The 22021-nt window shown below is 42.2% G+C and overlaps 1 protein-coding gene and 1 long non-coding RNA gene across 5 annotated transcripts in view; one reads left to right on the forward strand and one right to left on the reverse strand.

The window, feature by feature from the left end:
- myot (myotilin) overlaps positions 1-22021 on the forward strand; it is a 39820-nt gene continuing 17799 nt past the window's right edge. Inside the window, exons 1-10 of one of the 4 annotated variants that reach the window (XM_047353162.1) lie at positions 1-119; positions 1730-1798; positions 15051-15092; positions 15170-15344; positions 15598-15660; positions 15819-15960; positions 17427-17471; positions 17562-17585; positions 17857-17976; positions 18065-18245. In XM_047353162.1, coding sequence (XP_047209118.1) covers positions 15085-15092; positions 15170-15344; positions 15598-15660; positions 15819-15960; positions 17427-17471; positions 17562-17585; positions 17857-17976; positions 18065-18245 — 758 coding nt within the window. In that variant the 5' untranslated portion in view covers positions 1-119; positions 1730-1798; positions 15051-15084. Of the gene's footprint in view, positions 120-1729; positions 1799-14731; positions 14755-15050; positions 15093-15169; positions 15345-15597; positions 15661-15818; positions 15961-17426; positions 17472-17561; positions 17586-17856; positions 17977-18064; positions 18246-22021 lie in introns of those variants that run through there. The other 3 variants (XM_047353161.1, XM_047353160.1, XM_047353163.1) reach the window with 3 other exon arrangements.
- Positions 17635-19597, reverse strand: LOC124860148. Its single transcript, XR_007036279.1, has 4 exons — positions 19489-19597; positions 19160-19269; positions 18067-18235; positions 17635-17960 (listed from the first exon to the last, which is right to left on the reverse strand). It is a non-coding gene; the product is annotated as an uncharacterized LOC124860148 (long non-coding RNA).

The raw sequence follows: 22021 nt of genomic DNA on the forward strand, positions 1-22021 counted from the left end.
GTTGTGACCAGCAGGCACACGCTCATACAGCCGTTTGACAGCATCGGGATCATCCTCCTGGTGGATTGGGACATTTGTTGGTGTTTGGTTGTTTAATCTGCTGGGGAAAAACCAGACAGGTGAGGAGTTCACCACATGCTGGGGGGACCTGGGCCGAGGTGGGCATGTTTTACTTGTGCATGGCTTTGATCGCTGGTGTTAGTTCAAATCCAATCAACCAACAGAGGGGTCTCATGGTGGGTGCATGCTCAGCTCAGTGCTGCAGAGAGCAAAAGTAAAGCTAATCAAATGCTGTGATTTAACTGGTTGGAGCCCATTAGGTTGATGATGGTTATTGACACTGCAGCCATTGTAGTGAAAGAGTGTGTGTGCTGTCAGAGAGAAGACGACAGCTGGGGCTACATGAAGGGGGGGGGGGGTGTCAGGAGCTAATTTTATATATTGAGCCTATACAACCGCCCTTCTTTATTGAGGATCTAATTTTGTGTCTGGACCGATGTGGGTGCGGTTACAATCAAGTGTTCGGATGCTTAATGGGTGGAAATAATTCAAAACAAAGTTGTGTCATTTGTAGCCTGCAGGGTGAGGGTAAGGCAGCGCAGAACATAGCAGCCAAATTTCATTATACGTGTGTGTTGCTGGGAGATTGACAGCGCAGCACAAGCGTGGCATGCAGTGCTCTGGTTGGAGGGTGGACTGATCAGCTGACCCAGTCCACGCTAAATTGGTCTCCAACACAGACCACCTGAGAAGAGTGGGAAGCTCGTTTTTCAGCAGTTGAGGAAATGCTGAAAGTCATCTGACACCTTTGTTGAACATTCCTGTTTACTGGTAAAACTCAGCATACCCCTGATGCTTTTTGACAAATTACTACCAAATAACACTCAGTCCCTCTGATCAGGGTTTTATACAACACGTTTCACATGTTTGGTGATGAGCTCTTGGACATGTGGACAATAAAAGACATCTATGTAACTTATAATTTACTTAAAATGCAATGTAAAGGTACAGCATCTTACAAAAAAATCCTTACCACATGAACCTTTTCCTTTTTTACCCCATTACAAACACAACATTTAATATATTTTATGGATTTTGTGTGATGGATCAACACAATACATGGTTAAACATTTTTACACAAGTTTAGGCAAGTTTGGGATACATCTGCATTTATCCTAATTTACTCAGACTACCGTAAATTAAAGCCAGTGCAACTAATTGTCTTTAACAGACACATAATTAGCCAACAGACCAGCTGATGTATGGAGATAAACATAGGACAATCCTTGAAGAAAACCTACTGTAAAAGTCTTCAGGGCAACCCTAAACATACAGCAACGCCAACAATGAAATGGTTTCACATATGCACATAGAGCTGGAAATCCTGTTATATATATATATATATATATATATACAAAAAACAATATAGCAACGTTTTGTTTTCAGGGGATTTCCCTGATTCAGACACTATATACAGCTGACTGACAGCTCACAGCAGCCGGTGAAGGAGAGGAGCACTAGACTGTGATCTATGATTGGATCCCGCACTGTCTCTCTCTCTACTGTCTATGTTAAACTTTATGATTCCTTATAATCAACCCTGGCACTCTGAGAGTTCTACAAAATTTAAAAGATAACCTTGCTACGTTTATAGAAACTTTACATTTCTGTATTCTGCTTAAGGAAATTCAGTCAGTCAGTCAGTCATTTTCTACCGCTTATTCCATAGTGGGTCGTGGGGGAGCTGGTGCCTAACTCCAGCAGTCTATGGGCGAGAGGCAGGGTACACCCTGGACAGGTAAGGAAATTCAAAGTTGCCTAAAATGTTTAACAAATAAGTTATATTTTAATGGTTCTGCTTATAAATTGAAAACTAATTGGATAGTTTCTAACAAAACTTTTTATTGCATAGATATTATGAAGGTAATTGAACAGTAAGCAGGTGTATGGTCTACTAGTGTGCTTTGATTGGCCCAGTGAGATGTACAGACCAGCAATCAAATTCCACAGACTAAGATAATAAGACTTCACCAGGTCCACTCATTTACCTCTGCAACTGAACCACAACAGGAGCTAAATGTGTCCACAGCTGAGAGCGGCTGAGAGTAGGAAACCACGTGTTGTTATGTGCAGAGTTGATGTTACACACTGCGTGGTTGTTTAAATTAAGACAGATCACGAGAAGGTTTTGGTTTCCTCCTGTTGTCTCCTGAAAGCTGTTTACCGGCCTGTGTGAACAGCTTGTCCGGTTCTGTTCACTGAACCTGGATAATGCCATGTCCTAGTCAAAACAATGTGGGATTTTCAAGGAAAATCTGTTAAATGAGAGAATGAAGTTATTGTGCATACTTAAGACAAACTTAAACCTAATAAATAATGTTAGTATATTTAACTGCACATCTTTTCTTTTAGGTTTAGTAGACAAAACACCATGGAATTATTTGAATTGAGGACAAAATCATTTAATTACTAAAAGAAATACCTGCACGAGTCTACAATCTGAAAACATTCCTTCAATTAAAAGAGAGTATTTTCTGAACCTGGTGGGTTGATGGAAAACATGAACCCCATTTATATATTTATTTAAATCAAAAGATTACATGATATTATTTATTTATTTTGTAATAAAAATTATATAATGTATGATTTTCTTCATTAACTGTTTAATTGATTTTTTAATTAAAATAATACATAAAACAAATCTATTGTTTATTTATTGTTAGTATTTATTTATTTTCACTAGAAAATGATGATTGTATTTTGTTTTTTTATTTTCTGCATAGCAACACCTTGAGGAATACTGTTGTAAGTCCATATTTCTCCCAGGTGATGATGAATTTAGTCAAATATATCAACACAGTATACAAACGGTGTTGCTGTGATGCTTATTGCTATAATAATTACCTTATTTTCTTATTTTTCTTTTTGTTTCGTATTATTTTGAACATAATCATTTATTTCTGTCAAACATTTTTAGGTAATATTTTGTTGTTTTTAGACACTTGATTTCTTGTGGTTGTGTTTCTCTAATGTTGGTCTCTGTGGTTTTCTTCTTCAGCTCTTATCTCTGTAAATGAATGTTTCATGTTCAGTGTCTTTGTGATGGGTGCACATGACAGCATTTTAAAGCATTTGAATTCAGTCTGAATGGTGATGTTACACTGGTTCATCTGCTTGTCATTGTTAAACTTGTTGTCTTTACTGTAGGTCTCGATCTTCCTCTGACTTGCCAGGTAACAGACTGGTAAATGCAGCCTTAAACTCTGTGGTTATGTGACGGAGACAACTGACACAAAGGGTTTAGCAGCAGCTGCTGTTGTATCAACAACAGGTTTCAGTAAAGGGATGCACACACACATCAATACACCTGTTTGCAGTGATTATCTGAAGGGGAAACTGGGTGTATACATGGATGATGCAAAGGCTGCAGCTGTATTTCTTTCCTTACGTCGTGATTGTCTGATGTAAACAGTGCTGAAGCTGTATCAGTGATCTCTGTTGAATATAGAGGCTGTGCAGACTGACTCATTTTGGTATTATCCTGCTGTACCTCAGCCTCAGTAATCTACAATGAAGGAAAGTTTTAGCTTCTCTATGTCGCCTGTTTATGGAGAAACTCAGATTTAGCACAGGCCAGGAAGCCTCTTCAGTGTTCTGGAGGAGACAGTTTAATTTAGCCCAGAAACTTGACTCTCAGCCTTCTCTGCAGCTTTGGGCCCAAGACAGCGTAAGAGTGGGGTAGGGGGGAGCCTTTGGGGTGTAAATCGCTGAAAGACGGCACACACCTTCAGTTAGCAATGTAACCCTATGCTAAGGCTAAATAAAATTAGACTGTGATGGACACACACAGTGATTTGATGAGCAAAAAATTATGCAACTGTTACCCTGCCGATGGCCTTCAGATGGTGTTTAAGCTTGGCTTTCTCCATATGTTAGCTTTGACTGTCTAGATACGAGCAGGTGGCTGAGTCTCATTGGCAAGCACTACAGAAGCTGAGTCTATTCACCAAGGCTTACCTTTGATAAACACTATTTGTAGCAGTGACATGGGCTTTCTACCCAGGGCAGCACTTGTAGTGCGCTGATGGCAGCTGAAGACGTGAAAATCCATATCAGATTTGCATGTTATGGTTTGTCAGTAAATTAAAGGGCAATTTCAGTAGTTTTTAAGGATACTTGGTTGCATTTGACCATCTGTAGTTCAAAATCTTACATACTTTGATTGCTGAGAAGGTCAGTTGAAAATAGATCAGTATAAGTAGTTTGTTATGTTTCTTGGGGTTTCCTGGGGAGTGGGCGTGCCCCATTCATGCATAAACCACCACAGGTAGGGCCTTGCCAGTATAACTGCAGCTTGTCAGCATAAGATTCAAGCTTTCTATGGATGCAAAAGCAAAATATGCTGCGATTTTTCATTTGTCATGTTTTGATTATTTGAACGTTTAAGAAAAGCTAGTTGAAGAGAGAGTTATGTTTCAGCTCTCAGTTACTCATAGGTTCAGCTATGAGGTTCAACTGAAACCTTGATGTAAAATATCTCACATCAAAGTAAAACAAAACACAGCAATAATTAATAAAATAAGATCTGAATATTTTTTTCTCATGGCAAAAACGTTTTCAAAATTTAATGTGTGTAAATGGCTGCATGATTGGGTAGAGGGTTGTACCGGTACTGGTTCAGATCTTTGTTCTGGTATGTGCTCTTCTGTGTGGAGTTTGCATGTTGTAGCTGTGCCAAGTTTATACAATCCTGATGTAGGCAGAACTGTAGATTAAAAGTGCTGGACAGGAAAAATAGAAACTAAAGCAACAACTAGATGTTGCATCAAAAATAACCAGAAAAAAGTGACGATTTAACCTAAACTGGTATTAAATATAGCGAATGCAATTTTGTTTTAGTGCTGAAGCTTGCCTAACATGCAGGGCCAAAAATAATTTTAAAAAAGTGTCCATTTATTGTCCCTCCTCGTACTTGTACTTGTACTCGTACTCGTCGTCTTCCGCTTATCCGGGACCGGGTCGCGGGGGCAGGAGACTCAGCAGAGATGCCCAGACGTCCCTCTCTCCAGACACCTCCTCCAGCTCCTCCGGGTGGAGCCCACGGCGTTACCAGGCCAGCTGAGAGACATAGTCCCTCCAGCGTGTCCTGGGCCGTCCCCTGGGCCTCCTCCCGGTGGGACGTGCCTGGAACACCTCCCGAGGAAGGCGTCCAAGAGCAACCCATCTCCTTCAGAAGGATTGAACTCTCTTCTACTCTGGAGTGGCCCACGGGGAGAGGCGGCGGGCTGGTGTGGGTTTGCTTGTTGCCCCCCAGCTCAGCTGTCTCGTGTTGGGGTTTACCCCAGTGGATGAGAGGGTCGTATCCCTGCACCTTCAGGTTGGGAATAGGTCTCTGTCTGTCGTCTCGGCCTATGGGCCGAGTGGTAGTGCAGAGTACCCGGCCGTCTTGGTGTCCCTGTCGGGGGTGCTGGATAGTGCCCCTCCCGGGGACTCCATTATTCTGCTGGGAGACTTCAACGCCCACGTAGGAAACGACAGTGACACCTGGAGAGGCGTGATCGGGAGGAACGGCCTCCCCGATCTGAATCCGAGTGGTGTTTTGTTATTGGACTTCTGTGCTAGTCACGGATTGTCCATAATGAACACCATGTTCAAACATAAGGGTGTCCATCAGTGCACTTGGCACCAGGACACCCTAGGCAGGAGGTCGATGATCGACTTTGTTGTCGTATCATCAGCCTTCCGCCGCATGTTTTGGACACTCGGGTGAAGAGAGGGGCTGAGCTGTCCACTGATCACCACCTGGTGGTGAGTTGGATCCACTGGAGGAGGAGAAAGCCGGACAGACTTGGCAGGCCCAGGCATTAGTGAGGTTCTGCTGGGAATGCCTGGCGGAGCCCTCGGCCAGGAATGTATTCAACTCCCACCTCCGGGAGAGCTTTGACCAGATCCCGGGGGATGTTGGAGACATAGAGTCCGAGTGGACCATGTTCTCCACATCTATTGTCGATGCTGCTGCCCGTAGCTGTGGCCGTAAGGTCTGCGGTGCCTGTTGCAGCGGCAATCCCAGAACCCGGTGGTGGACACCGGCAGTAAGGGATGCTGTCAAGCTGAAGAAGGAGTCCTATCGGCTGTGGTTGGCTTGTGGCACTCCTGAGGCGGCTGACGGGTACCGTGAGGCCAAGCGTGCTGCGGCCCGGGCTGTGGCAGAGGCAAAAACTCGGGCCTTGGAGGAGTTCGGTGAGGCCATGGAGAAGGACTACCGGTTGGCCTCGAAGCGATTCTGGCAAACCGTCCGGCGCCTCAGGAGGGGGAAGCAGTGCTTCGCCAACACTGTTTATAGTGGGGGTGGGAGGCTGCTGACCTCGACTGAGGACATTATTGGGCGGTGGAAGGAGTACTTCGAGGATCTCCTCAATCCTGCCATCACGCATTCCTTGGTGGAAACAGAGGCTGGGGACTCGGGGTTGGACTCTTTCATCACCCAGGCTGAAGTCACCAAGGTGGTTAAAAAGCTCTGCGGTGGCAAGGCTTCGGAGGTGGATGAGATCTGCCCTGAGTAACTCAAATCTCTGGATGATGTTGGGCTGTCATGGTTGACATGCCTCTTCAACATTGCGTGGCAGTCAGGGACAGTGCCTCTGGACTGGCAGACTGGGGTGGTGGTCCACCTTCATAAGAAGGGGGACCAGAGGGTGTGTTCCAACTACAGGTGAATCACACTCCTCAGCCTCCCTGGTAAGGCCTACGCCAGGGTATTGGAGAGTAGAGTCCGGCCGATAGTCGAACCTCGGCTTCAGGAGGAGCAGTGTGGTTTTCGTCCCGGCAGTGGAACACTGGACCAGCTCTATACACTCTACAGGGTACTCGAGAGTTCATGGGAGTTTGCCCAACGGGTTCACATGTGTTTTGTGGACCTAGAAAAAGCATTCGACTGTGTCCCTCATGATGCCCTGTGGGGGGTGCTCCAGGAGTATGGAAATGGGGGCCCTTTATTAGGGGCCATCCGGTCTCTGTACAAGTGGAGCAGGAGTTTGGTCCGCATTGCCGGCACTAAGTTGGACCTGTTCCCGGTGCATGTTGGACTCCGGCAGGGCTGCCCTTTGTCACCGGTCATAATCATAACTTTTATGGACAGGATTTCTAGACGCAGCCAAGGGCCAGAGGGGGTCTGGTTTGGGGACCAGTGGATTTCGTCTCTTCTGTTTGCAGATGGCGTGGTCCTGCTTGCCCCCTCTAGTCACGACCTACAGGATGCGCTGTGGCGGTTCGCAGCCGAGTGTGAAGCGGCTGGGATGAACATCAGCTCCTCCAAGTCCGAGGCCATGGTACTCGACCGGAAAAGGGTGGCTTGTCCTCTTCAGGTTGGAGGGGAGTTCCTGCCTCAAGTGGAGGAGTTTAAGTATCTCGGGGTTTTGTTCATGAGTGGGGGAAAAATGGAGCGGGAGATTGACAGACGGATCGGTGCGGCTGCCGCTGTAATGGGGGCTCTGTGCTGGTCCGTTGTGCTGAAGAAAGAGCTGAGCCAAAAAGCAAAGCTCTCAGTTTACCGGTCGGTCTACATTCCTAGCCTCACCTATGGCCATGAACTTTGGGTCCTGACCGAAAGAACGAGATCCTGGATACAAGCGGCTGAAATGAGCTTCCCCCGTAGGGTGGCTGGGCACGGAGTAGAGCCGCTGCTCCTCCACATCGAGAGGAGCCAGTTGAGGTGGCTCGGGCACCTATTCTCCCTCCTTTACTCCCTATTTAGATCCTTAAATAATACCCAGTGCAGCAAACTGTCTTCAGAAATCCTTTAATTACATTGTAGTGACGAGAGACCAACTGTGGGTAATTTAATCCCAGCATGAATCTAGCTGTTCTGTAAAGGCCTCAGAGGTTTGTTGGACAACAATAGAGAACAAACATCATCATGAAGACCAGGGAACACAGCAGACAGGCTGGGAAGAAAGTTGGGGAAAGGTTTAAGCCAAGACATGGGTGTCCACCTAAACTGGCTGACCAAGCAAAGAGAACAATAATCAGATAAGTAGCTGAGAGGCCCATGGGAACTCTGGGGGAGCTGCAGAGAACCACAGCTCATGATGCTGTATACTCCACAAATCTAACCTTTATGGGTGGGTGGTAAGAAGATAGCGACTTCCAAAAGAAACACTTTGCCAAACAACAAACACTTTCTTGTACAACAAACACATAGAATATAATATTCTGGTCATGAATGATGAGACCAGAATTAACTTTATGGCCAAATGCAGCACATCATCCTAAACACACCTTCTCCACAGTAAAGCAAGTGGTCAGAGTTGATGGGAAGATGGTTGCAGCTAAGTTTAATGTACTTAAATACTGTAACTCAACGTGTAATTGATGCAACATTGGTACATTTTTCTTTACAAGGTCATATTAGGTGTGTTGTCTCCATATTTATGTTTTTTTTTGCTACCTTAAAGTCTTCTGTCAGATAAGAAAAAAATATTTATGCCACTTCTGAAACAGCAACTCTTCTTTATTGAAAGTGCCTTTACAGTTAGTACTCCCTCATCATGGTGTGAGTTACAGAGATATCTTAATTTGGAGAACCTGCAATGCATGGTTCAGTTTAATTGTATGAGTCAGGACTTGTGTTATTAATGTGGAATCGCTGTGCTGCTGTCTTTACCAGGACTCTCTCACAAAGGAGATTTTGAATCTTCATGGGGTTATTTTCTGGTAGCATAAAGGTTGAATACAAAATGTATCTAAAATATAAAATGCAGAGGAGGAGGGGTTGGAGGGGAGTTCCTGCCTCAAGTGGAGGAGTTTAAGTATCTCGGGGTCTTGTTCACAAATGAGGGAAAAATGGAGCGGGAGATCGACAGACGGATCGGTGTGGCTGCCGCAGTAATGGGGGCACTGTGCCGGATCGTTGTGGTGAAGAGAGAGCTGAGCCGAAAAGCAAAGCTCTCAGTTTACCGGTCGGTCTACATTCCTAGCATCACCTATGGCCATGAACTTTGGGTCATGACCGAAAGAACGAGGTCCTGGATACAAGCGGCTGAAATGAGCTTCCTCCATAGGGTGGCCGGGCACTCCCTTAGAGATAGGGTGAGGAGCTTGGCCATCCGGGAGGGGCTCGGAGTAGAGCCGCTGCTCCTCCACATCGAGAGGAGCCAGTTGAGGTGGCTCGGGCATCTACAGGTCCTTCTCAAAATATTAGCATATTGTGATAAAGTTCATTATTTTCCATAATGTCATGATGAAAATTTAACATTCATATATTTTAGATTTATTGCACACTAACTGAAATATTTCAGGTCTTTTATTGTCTTAATACGGATGATTTTGGCATACAGCTCATGAAAACCCAAAATTCCTATCTCACAAAATTAGCATATCATTAAAGGGTCTCTAAACGAGCTATGAACCTAATCATCTGAATCAACGAGTTAACTCTAAACACCTGCAAAAGATTCCTGAGGCCTTTAAAACTCCCAGCCTGGTTCATCACTCAAAACCCCAATCATGGGTAAGACTGCCGACCTGACTGCTGTCCAGAAGGCCACTATTGACACCCTCAAGCAAGAGGGTAACACACAGAAAGAAATTTCTGAACGAATAGGCTGTTCCCAGAGTGCTGTATCAAGGCACCTCAGTGGGAAGTCTGTGGGAAGGAAAATGTGTGGCAGAAAACGCTGCACAACGAGAAGAGGTGACCGGACCCTGAGGAAGATTGTGGAGAAGGGCCGATTCCAGACCTTGGGGGACCTGCGGAAGCAGTGGACTGAGTCTGGAGTAGAAACATCCAGAGCCACCGTGCACAGGCGTGTGCAGGAAATGGGCTACAGGTGCCGCATTCCCCAAGTCAAGCCACTTTTTAACCAGAAACAGCGGCAGAAGCGCCTGACCTGGACTACAGAGAAGCAGCACTGGACTGTTGCTCAGTGGTCCAAAGTACTTTTTTCGGATGAAAGAAAATTCTGCATGTCATTCGGAAATCAAGGTGCCAGAGTCTGGAGGAAGACTGGGGAGAAGGAAATGCCAAAATGCCAGACGTCCAGTGTCAAGTACCCACAGTCAGTGATGGTCTGGGGTGCCGTGTCAGCTGCTGGTGTTGGTCCACGGTGTTTTATCAAGGGCAGCGTCAATGCAGCTAGCTATCAGGAGATTTTGGAGCACTTCATGCTTCCATCTGCTGAAAAGCTTTATGGAGATGAAGATTTCATTTTTCAGCACGACCTGGCACCTGCTCACAGTGCCAAAACCACTGGTAAATGGTTTACTGACCATGGTATCACTGTGCTACAATTGGCCTGCCAACTCTCCTGACCTGAACCCCATAGAGAATCTGTGGGATATTGTGAAGAGAACGTTGAGAGACTCAAGACCCAACACTCTGGATGAGCTAAAGGCCGCTATCGAAGCATCCTGGGCCTCCATAAGACCTCAGCAGTGCCACAGGCTGATTGCCTCCATGCCACGCCGCATTGAAGCAGTCATTTCTGCAAAAGGATTCCCGACCAAGTATTGAGTGCATAACTGTACATGATTATTTGAAGGTTGATGTTTTTTGTATTAAAAACACTTTTCTTTTATTGGTCAGATGAAATATGCTAATTTTGTGAGATAGGAATTTTGGGTTTTCATGAGCTGTATGCCAAAATCATCCGTATTAAGACAATAAAAGACCTGAAATATTTCAGTTAGTGTGCAATGAATCTAAAATATATGAATGTTACATTTTCATCATGACATTATGGAAAATAATGAACTTTATCACAATATGCTAATATTTTGAGAAGGACTTGTATACCAGACGCCTCCTGGACGCCTTCCAGGCACGTCCCACCGGGAGGAGACCCAGGGGATGGCCCAGGACACGCTGGAGGGACTATGTCTCTCGGCTGGCCTGGGAAGGCCTTGGGCTCCCCCGGAAAGAGCTGGAGGAGGTGTATGGGGAGAGGGACGTCTGGGTGTCTCTACTGAGTCTGCTGCCCCCACGACCCGGTCCCGGATAAGCGGAAGACGACGAGTATGAGAATAAAATGCAGATAACAGTGTCAGAATGACCCAGTCAAATTCCAAGACCTCAACCCAGCTAAGAATCTGTGGTAAGACCTGAAAACTAATGTTCATAGACTCTCCATCCAATCTGGCAGAACTTGAGCATTTTTCAAAATAAGAATAGGCAAAATGTCTGTGAAAAGCTGGTAGTGTCATTTTGAAGTGGTAAAGACTTAAATGCAAATGCAGAGCAAACAAAGTGAGGCTGAGAACGTTTAATAGACAAAATGAAAGGAACTCAAACGGACTTGTCAAGTCAAGTTTATTTATATAGCGCTTTTCAGCAACAAGGCACTCAAAGCCCGTACACAAGGAAAAACATTACAATGATACAGAAAACCAAACACAGAAAAACAAATCAAATGACATTAATAATTATTGGGAGTTTACTGGTAAGAGCTGGTTCTAATCCAGTCTTTCTAATAGAGGTAATTAGCTCATTAAGTCCTCTGTGATAAGGAATTCATCCTGTGCTAGAAGAAAAATGATAATATTAATCCTTGAGGTTGCTGGTATGAGGCAGCTGTCACTGGTATAAAACATTTTTAGTTCAAACTTTTTAAATACTAATAATGTTTGGCTTTCACTGGTATGAAATTGTTGTAATACAATCCTTCTACGAAATCTCTGGTCATTGGTGTAAAAACAGCTAGTCAAATTTTCAAATACTAATAATATTTGGCTTTTGCTGATAATCCTTCTGAGAAATCTGAAAATCTATGAAAAGTAATGAAATCACACATTTAGGTAAAGTAAGAAAAAAATCATATTTCAGACTATTCTGAGCAGAATAGAGTCTGAAGTAGTACAAAAAACCTCAGCAGGGGTAAGCAACACACACATAAATAAATATTTAAAGCAACACATACAAAACAACATCATGCAGGGGATCCGGTGTGAGGGGATGCAAATGTTTATCTTGAGCATGTGTGTGTGTGTGTGTGCATGTGAGTGTGTACAAGTAAGTCCATGAAGGACTGTCACACGATGGAAGGTTCATCAGCCGGCCACAAAGTTCTGAGCAGGTCCACAGATGTCCTCAGTGAAGGGAGGGGGCAGAGGGAGCAGAGCGTCATGTTTACATAACTTCCAGGAGAAGTTGAAGATAGCCGGCCATCCAAGGCCGTACAAGGGAGGCCAGATTCAGATAACAATTGTTTTGAGTCAGGCCGACTCTTAGTTTTCCGTCTGCCTTGAAAGTCTCGCTGGAGCTTCTCAATGGTGAATCCAAAGACCCAAATTCCAGGTCCTTTCCACCAGATCCGAGCAAACAACTTTCTGCAATATTTATCCCATTTCACCCCTGAGTCCAGGAACTGCAACCTGCCTGTGATCCTGTGTATGGATTACATCCAGTCTGCGATTCAGCTCACGTAACATCTCAGTCTGATTAGCAGGAACAACTTGAACCATGGAAAAATTAGGCATTGAGTAGAGAAAAGGACAGACGGCAGTAAAACAGAAAGATCCAGTAAGGAACAAAGACAAGCAGTTAGTAGATATACTGAGGCAGGGGTAGAGAAATGACAGACAAACCAGAAGAGCTAATCAGGGGGAATGAATTGCAGCTGAGGCAGAGAGAAGGCAGAGCAATCAGAGGAAACGTGGAGCAGCTGAGAGAGAAGAAACGAGCAGAGCAGAGAAGGGGAGAAAAGACAAACATGAATGGAGCTAAACAAGAAAGCCTCAGGAAAATGTCAAACAAAGATTTCACAGGAAACAATATGAAAGATCACAAGAAAGACATAAGCAACTACATAATAACATAATAACACCTAACAATATTGAGCCCAAGGAAAGGAACTTATGTGGCACAACCCAAATGGCAAAAACAGAATATGTCAAGATTTGTAGAACATAGCCAGGAAAATACTGAAAAACATGAACACAAATGAAAACCATAACCTAACACCTCAGGATCTTGACAGGTAGAGAGAAACTCCAGAAAACTTGCTGCTGCAGTTGCAGAGCATTAACTCAGGCGGCAAAATATAACTATAAGGCACGCTTTTCAGATTTTTATTTGTAAACAAATTTTATGGTACATGAATTATTTTCCTTCCACTTCACAATTAAGTGCAGTTTTGTGTTGTTGTAACATATAAAAGTCCCCCAAAATAAATGGAGCTTTTGGTTCTGATGTGACAGAATGTGGGAAGGTTTAACCATACTTTAAAGTGGCTCTCTGAAGTTTACAAGCAGGTAAAAAATAAAACCATGAAAAAACATTTTAAAACGTCTTCCATCAACAGTAATCCTGTACACTTTAATTGATACAACAGACGACATTTTAAGGAAAATAAAAAGATAAAACGAAACAACAAATCTATAACAGAGAAGAATTTAAAAGATAAAAACTCTAAGGCAACCTAAGGGTGCACATCTTTAAACTAACATTAAAGCACCTTCAGATTGAATGTCAGCATTTAGTTTTTATTGTTTAGGATCCAGAAGGAACCCACATGATTCTGATCCCACTTTGCCTTGTGTCTTTTAATGTTTCACACTAGATTAGGGCTCCCTGTGTGGTCGGGTTGCTGTTTTTGTCTCCTCACCTGTCCTTACTGGTCTTGTTGGTCGTGTTTACTTCACGATAAAAGAAAAAAATAGATTCATCCTACATCTTGACTTACAATGTGCACCCTTTGTGCCTGTCTAAAGTTTCCAGATCAATCAGATAGTGATCAGATTATGATCTCTTGTCCACAGCCTTCTAAATGTGACCCAACAGACTTTCTGTCAGATTTAGTTCTGGACTCTGGTTTGAACTTTCACAATTTTAACTCTTTATGATTTCATCCATCCATCGACCATACCCGCATATCCTTGCAGGGTGGGGGAGCTGCTGCCTTTCTCCAGCGGTCATTAGGTGAAAGGACAGGTAGTCAGTCCATCACTGGGCAACACAGAGATATGCACACACACACACACTCATCTAAGGGAAATTTAGAGAGACCAATTAACCAACAGTCATGCTTATGGATTGTGGGAGTACCTAGAGAGTATCCACCCATATACAGGCAGAACATGAAAACTCCATGCAGAAAGACCCCAGGCTGGGATTTGAACCAAGGACCTTCTTGTTGTGAGGCAACTGCACCACCCTGCAGCCACTTGTTCATTCAGCATAATAAAAGCCTCAGTCCCATCAGAAGAAAGGTAACGCCAGATCATCATGCTGCTACTACCATGTTTCACTCTGGGTACGGTGCTCCTTTGTTGATGTACTGTGTTGTTTTTGTGCCAAACTTACCTGTTGGAATTGTGGCTCAAGTATATTATGAAATGTAGATATTTTCACTTTTCTCCTGACTGACCTTTGTATAAGCAGATCCTTTTTATCTTTTGTAAACTCTCTTCAAACAGACTTTAGCTAAAGCATAAGAATGAGCATATGTCAAGGAAATCTTAACAGGAAAAATTATTTCATGTCTCTCAGATTTACTCTTAAAGATGTTAGATCAAAATGGGCATAAAACAAAAAAGTATTTGTCTCAGGATTTGAACAGGTTTTTACAATTTTATTGATTTTTATCATTATTTTCCTAACAGATGTTTTTCAGTTCAATTGAACACGATCCATATTGCACTGAAAAAGGAAGAATTTCTGAAATTATTTATCTCTTTACATATCATAACTCTGGCAAATGGACAGTGGTGTGTACACGTTTAGGAGCCACCATATATTAGTTCATGCAAGCTGATGGACTGGTAAGTTGAGAGATTAAAGATGCAATAACAGATGCACCACTCTTTCTGTTTACGCTCTGCGATACAAGCTAGGAGTTTCAACTTAAAGCACACACTCACTGTGGTATTTGATTTACAATATGTTATAAATATCTTCTTTAATACGCTTTTATTTTGCCAACCACCCATTTCTACTAAAACTTATGGTTCACATAACTGCATGTACCCATACAGAGGTTTCTCCGTTTGGGGGTGGGGGTGTGGGGGGTTCTATTTAAGAGTCTGCTTTTATGTTTTTCCAATGTTTATATTTGCAGGATCTCTGTCACCGCCGGCGACATCGACTCCAACATGGCCGAGTAAGTTAAAAACACACAAACTCACAGGGAACAGTGATGGCAATGTGTAATGTTTGCCATTACGTACCACCACACAGGGTCCAGAGGATGCAGAAGAAGACTAGCACCATGTCCCTGACCATTTCCTCCTCTGCATCCTCCTCTCGGGAGCACTCCTCCTGCTCCACCAGCTCCACCAGCTCCTCCTCCTCCACATTGCTCGCTCAGAGACACTCGAGCCTGGTGCATCCGTTGTGTGTCAGCCCTCAGAGGGTAATTACATCAACCTAAAATGAATCATTTGTCCATGCTTTGCTGAAATGTTAATGCATGGTCTGATGCATTATGGAAATGTGCCATTTAAACTGAGAAATGTAACATTTCATGGCCTGTTGTATTGCAGGTGCAACAAGCCCTCATGCAAATAGATAAATATGGAAAACAATCATTGCTCCAGCCCTGAGCCGGTAAATAAGTATGCAGAGCAGTAACAATAAATTGAATCATGTCTGTTTGCTGTGTGCAGACTCAGAGCCCTGTCTACAATCAGCAGTATTCAGGGAAAGGAGTGGCTCCAACATTTGTTAAGGTAACAAACCTCCATATTGTTACATGTGTAGATTTAAACAGAGCACAATTATCAGAACAAGCTCTATATAAATCTTTTGTAACATCGCACTCATCTGCCTTCTCTTCACTTGTTCTTATCTTCCTGCTTTGGACCCTCCTCATCATCATCTCTCCCAGTGCCTCCATGATGTGAACACAGTGAAGGGTCAGCTGGTGGTCCTGGAGTGCCGACTAAGGGGGACCCCTCCACTGCAGGTCATGTGGTACAGAGAAGACCATCAAATACGGGACTCTGATGATTTCAGGATATTGCGCAAAAGTACGTTTGGGATGGAGTCATGATATGAGGTCTTACAGCAGGAAAGAAAAAACTACCATCAACGTGTGCATTTAAACAAATTTATGGCACTGATTTATGTTTCTGCTCCATTGTTTTTTTTTATTTACACATGACTTTGTTTGATGCATGAAAATCCAACCATTATTAAAATAAAGTTATTCTGTGGAAAACAAAAACATGTTAAGGAAATTATTGTTTTTCAAAAATGAACAGTGCCACATGTTTTGTACCCCTTCTGTTTAAGGCTTTGTATCAATCTGCAGACATTTTGGACAATGTTGTGGTAAAATTTGTATTCAACAAAGAAAGAGATCGATGATCGTCACTCAGTTAGCTTTTATTTTTAACCTTGCATCAGAGAACAGTTTACAGCATCAGAAATGCGATCTAGAGGTTCTCACTAGACAAAGGAAAGACTCAGGAGTAAGAGGATTCCAATGTAACTTCCTTAAGCCTGGGCTCCCACAGGACGGACAGGGGTAAAACCTATTGTAATTCTTCCCCAGACATTATGACAGAACTCAAATCAAAGAGTGGCCTTCTTATCTCGTACTCTCCAGCCCTGGAACCAACAGAGCCAGCTGCCATGCACCCTGACATGAATTTGTGCTGCAGCTGGAGAAACAGGGAGTGAATACTTTTTATCAGGTCATGCAGAGTCGGAACACACAACTATTTTCTAAACTTTTTTATTACAGACAACAATTCATCTTCTAAAACCTTCCACAGAGGTTGGAGCATACAGAGAGAAAGATATTTGACCATTTCTCTCTTGACAGGCCCAGTGATGACCCAGTTTTACTTTACTGGCTGAGGACACCAGGTTTTTATTTAAAAAACCACAGTATTGTAGTGCCCATTATGCCATGCTCTCCAACAAGGTTCACATTAGCTTTGGAAGAGAAACAGGCCCACCACATCACAGATTCCCCCAAGCTTCTCAACAGTTCCTAACATTCATACTTTGTTTGAAGCCAAACCGACCAGAAGCGCATGTTGTTGGAAAGCCCAGTCATGGTCCCATATAAAGTTCAAGTATTTTTACATTTGTGAGCTTAGGACAGAAAAGGCTTTTCCTAACATGCCTCCACAGGAACCAGTTTGCATGGTTGCTCTGGAGTCTTGGTGACCCCAAGATGTCACCCATTGCTGCAGTTTTCCAACAGTGAACTTTACAGATTTATTTTACCTCCCTTGGCATCCTCCTCCATGCCCAGCGGACCAAGATAAACCGTGTTCTCCTCCAGCCATTTTTGTCCCAGATACAGTTTTTTTAAACCAGTTAATGATCAAACTGACTGTACAGATGGCTATATACACGACATTGAACTCATTCCCTTGTAAAATAAGGGTCCTTTTGTGTCAGTTCCATCTTTTTTATATATTTTTATATATGTTCTTCAATAAAACTGAATATTATAACATTATTGTATTATTTGTGACAGTAAAACTGGCTTCTTGTTTGAATGAAGAGCAGCGATATAAAGCAGGTTGGATCTACTGTATCTTGTTTTCAGATGTGAATAATTTTAATCAGAACATGAATCTAAAGTTAACTTAATCTGTCCTTGTGTTTCCAGAAGGCAGTTCTGCATCAGTGCCAGGTGCGTCCAAAACACAGATTGCATAAAATAATAATAGATAGTTCACAAATACACATAAATCTGGCACATGAGTTTATACATCTTTCTCTTTTTTCATATAAGGTTTAATTTTATTTAATTCAAGTTGTTTTCTTCTTTGAAAACAAGGTCTAATAAAAACTAATTTGATAAAGACACACAAAATGCTGAACTTCAAATACAGTGGAAGATTAGAACAAATATATCCATTTACATGTTATTATTGTGAATAATATTGTTTTCTTCTCTGCAGAGGAGCTGTGTACGCTGGTGATCACTGAGGCTTTCCCTGAAGACTCCGGCCTGTTCAAGTGTGTGGTGTTCAACTCCTATGGCACGGTTTCCTGCTCGGCCATGCTGGAAGTTTACAACGGTAGGATCTCTGTTTATTTTACAAATCTGCTTAATAATCCTTCATAATTCACCTGAGTCACTGTCAGGGATTGCACCCTCCCATGCAGACCTGGAGGAGCAGCAGGAAGCACTATCTTTCAGTCAGGACAATGAGGCGAACCATCATCAGGAGACTACTTCCTTCAGGAGAGGCACTGAAGACTTTCCTCCTATATTACCAGACTGTGTGAACCTTCCTCCTCCAGAGTGGCCTGACAGTCCGTTAGAAGACAACATCCCTGTTGCAGAGTGAGTACATGAGAGCTCACACACGCCAGTCTTAATCAGTATCTGCAAAACATTATATAATTTGCATGCACAAGTGATCACCTAAAGATAATTATATTTCTCTAGGTTAATGGTTATCTGGTCTAGCATTGTGGAATAAATGCAATACAAATTCCTCCAGAAAAAATAAGAAAGTAATTGTTTGTTTTTACATCATTGTATCAGAATAATTAGAAATGAATCTATTCTGTCAGCTGGTCTGGAACTCCTTAAATTCTGTTCCATGTAATATTCAGTGCAATTCATAAGCTGTAGTTCACGTGTTTTTCCAAACGAGGTCGCTGGCGTCATTTTCAATAATTCCCGTTCTCTACTTTTTTTATTCATCCTTTTTATTCCACGGTACTTTGAACGGGTTCTTTCTCTAAATGAGAAAATTATTATTTCAATATCTGTTTATTTTGATTAATTAAAATAATTATTTTTTATCTGTTTATTTTTTGTATTATTAATTTAATAATTGAATGTATTTATTTAATGTTCCCTATAAATGCAGCATTTTTTGGGTCTGAATAAAATAGAATAATGCATATCACATTTTTTCCATTAAGAACTGATGCTGATGTAGATAAGGTGAATGGTTTGCACTTGAACTGTTGAGTTTATGTTAACCAATCAGATGGTCTTTTTGACAAATGATTCAGAAAAGTTTACTTGTTTTAAGAAGGACTGTACCACACAAAACATGAAATAAATCAATGAATAAATCTGTAAATAAATATTTATATGAATCTGGCTGATTTATATAAATCTTTCTGCACTTTTATTTATTTAATGTATTTAGGTATTACAGTTTTATTTAAATTTATCACATATATCACTTATATAAGAAATTACTTCAGAAATTATTTGTTGGTATGCGGCACTTTTGTCACCTTATACTTCTATAGGACATCATGAATTTGTTTCATCTGTCAACGTTGGCGGGGCGAACTCCGCTCTAGTCCAGATGCTTGGTCCAAAGTTGACTTCCTGTGCAGGTTAGCTAGTGAAACGTGATGTCAAATTAGTTCAATTCTGTTCATTTTATGTATTTAGAGCCAAATTACAGCAAATGCTATATAAAGGAACTTTACAATGTAAAACTTAATTTATATAAATAAATATATAGTTCATTCACTCCAATCATACTGAGATATTCCTACTTATCAAACAATGCAATCAAGCTGAGTGTATTATTCTTATTGGTATAAAAGTGTTTTACCTTGTTAATGTTCATTTTGCAGAAATCGCTCATACTAAGCATGCATGTATCAACAGTAGAGAGGAGAGCTACTCCTTCAAAGGTAGAAACCTGTAGCAGAATCTGGTTCAGTGAGAGCGGCCATCTGCCATGACCGCCTTTTCTGTACCAACAATTTTCAAGTGTAAATAACCCGCAACCAATGAGACAAGTGCATTTAGTTTTCTCACGATTTTTTTGTTTGTTTGTTTGTTGTGTATTAGACATCCAATTAAAAGTTTAAAAAACTTAAATATCTATGATTTTGTACCAGGTTTCCATTTTTGAAAAATGCTGAAGCAATTAGATGAGTTCCAGGTGAGTAACACGAGGCTTTTCGTCGCCTAAAAGAACACCGAGTTAGTAACCATAGTAACAGGGAAGAGCTCGCGGACAGCTAATGAGCTGGACCCGCGCGCTGAATGTGAGCGCGCCGTGTCACCTGTTGCAGTCCAGCCTCGCGCTTCTTCTCAGCAGAGTTTGGTTCTCTATTCGGCGCTGAAGAGCGGCTTCATTCAGCCTTTTGAGAGCTCTGCGGCGAGGAAACGTTTTGAGGTGAGAAAAACAGCCTTGCTTTCTGACCGTCTTGTTTTACTCTCTCAGCATGTCAGTGTGTTTAACTGACGGCTTCAGCTCCAGTTTTGAGAACTTTTCTACTTAAATAGTTTGGACCAAAGAAACGTATGTCATGCCTTCCAAAAAGGACCAGTGTGTGTTTACAGCGCGTAAAATAAAAAACTGATTTATGTCATTTAGTCGGTGTTGTTACAGAGAGCGGTGTCGGGATAACTACTGCAGGTTAATTTAACCTGCTTCCAGCGCCGACATTTTGCCGTTTCCCTTCAATGTGCAACGCTGAGTTCATCAAATGAATGTTCCTGAGTGACACAAATTGTCATAGAAACGATTCGTTAAACTTTGCAATCCCACTCTGGATCCTCCCAGGATTGGTCCTTTCCTACACAGCTGCTTGTGACGTCACGATGGAGCGGGTCCATAAACTTTCCCAAACAGTTTTTCTTTTGCTTTTGGCGTTGTTGTGTTTGCAGCTCTCACACTGCAGCTGAATATGTGCCCTGAAATGAGCTGGAGGCTGTTCTCAAGCGGCAGGGAGCACTCTGACCTTCAGGCTTTAACACTTTGTAGTCAAACAGAGATCACTTTCTCTTTCCAAGCAATTCAGTTGTTTCCTTTGTTTTTGGACAGCTAGGATATATAGTTATTTTTGTCAAGAGATGAATCTTTTAAATGGCGCACAAAGTTCTTGAGTTTGCTAAGCTCTGGTTAAATCTCTTATTAATCCTATATGAAAAGCTTCAAACTGAGATTACCAATTTGCAGCAGAGTAATTCATTTAACCTTCAGTCATCCTACCTTGTGGATATAAATAAATGTTTTGCTGCTTGGTGTTTCATACCCTTATTGTTGAACATAGGTCAGTTGACGTGTCTCTAACTTGACCTGATACATTGGGTCATGTTTAAACCGAGGGAGGGCTTCGCAGTGTGAAGTACGTTGGTCAGAGAATGCTCCGTCCAGAGCTATGATCTCACATGTAGCCTAATATGAAGAGCAGACATGTCGGCGGCGTCCTTCAGAAACCACTCACCATCTTCACTCTTTTATGCGATGGTTGTTCAGAAGCAGGTTTTTAAAGGAGAGAAAAAATTAGCAGTTAATTTGTTTTCTGATTAGGTGGATCATTTTGCATGCTTTGTTGGAACAAGCTGTTTCTCTTTCAGTTTTCCATGGCACTTTTAAAACAGCTATATGAAGGGTTATATCACTAACTATGATGTCAGGGATCAAATGAATGCACAACCTGATACCCTTAAGGTCTTCAACCTTATAAGAAAGAATGACGTCTTTATCTGCAATGCTAATTCCAGATCACCAGGTCCTGTCAACATTTCCACTTTTTATCTCTGTGATGTCATTGCTGGTACAACCTGCCTTGGTCCAACCCACAATGCCATGCGGGTTTTGTGTGTGTCCTGCTGGTATGCTTTAAAGCTGCTCCGTCACCACTTTAGTGTTTGCAGCTGCCAGCTGATGCCCAAATACCAAGACGAATATAGCTTTGGCCACTTGATCACACAAACACAAATGCACATACTGAGTCACACACATACGTGGTATAAAGCTGGGCCACTCTCTCGAGCGTCGGGGTTATTTCTTGGGTGAGGACCTAAAAAATTAATCCGGTCCCCCGAAATTAGGTGGAAGAAAGAAGCAAGTCAAAATGTAGAGATGGTTTATATGAAAAACGAGTTAGTTCATCCATTGGTAAGGAATCAAGTGTCAGAAAGGTTTGATGATTTTCAATATTAGGTTTCCGTAAAACTTTGACCTGTCGTTACCGATTGTAGTCCGTTCAAATTTCTCCTGAAGAACTCTTAGAAACCACAATGCATCAGATTTTTTAAATAGTAATCCTGTTATGAACAGGCATGTTCTTTAGTGGGGCCTTCAAAATGCTTTTTCTCAGAAGTTATTTTAATATTTCAGTTATTAC

Source organism: Girardinichthys multiradiatus, chromosome 23 (assembly GCF_021462225.1).
Source record: "Girardinichthys multiradiatus isolate DD_20200921_A chromosome 23, DD_fGirMul_XY1, whole genome shotgun sequence".
NCBI classification, from domain to species: domain Eukaryota; kingdom Metazoa; phylum Chordata; class Actinopteri; order Cyprinodontiformes; family Goodeidae; genus Girardinichthys; species Girardinichthys multiradiatus.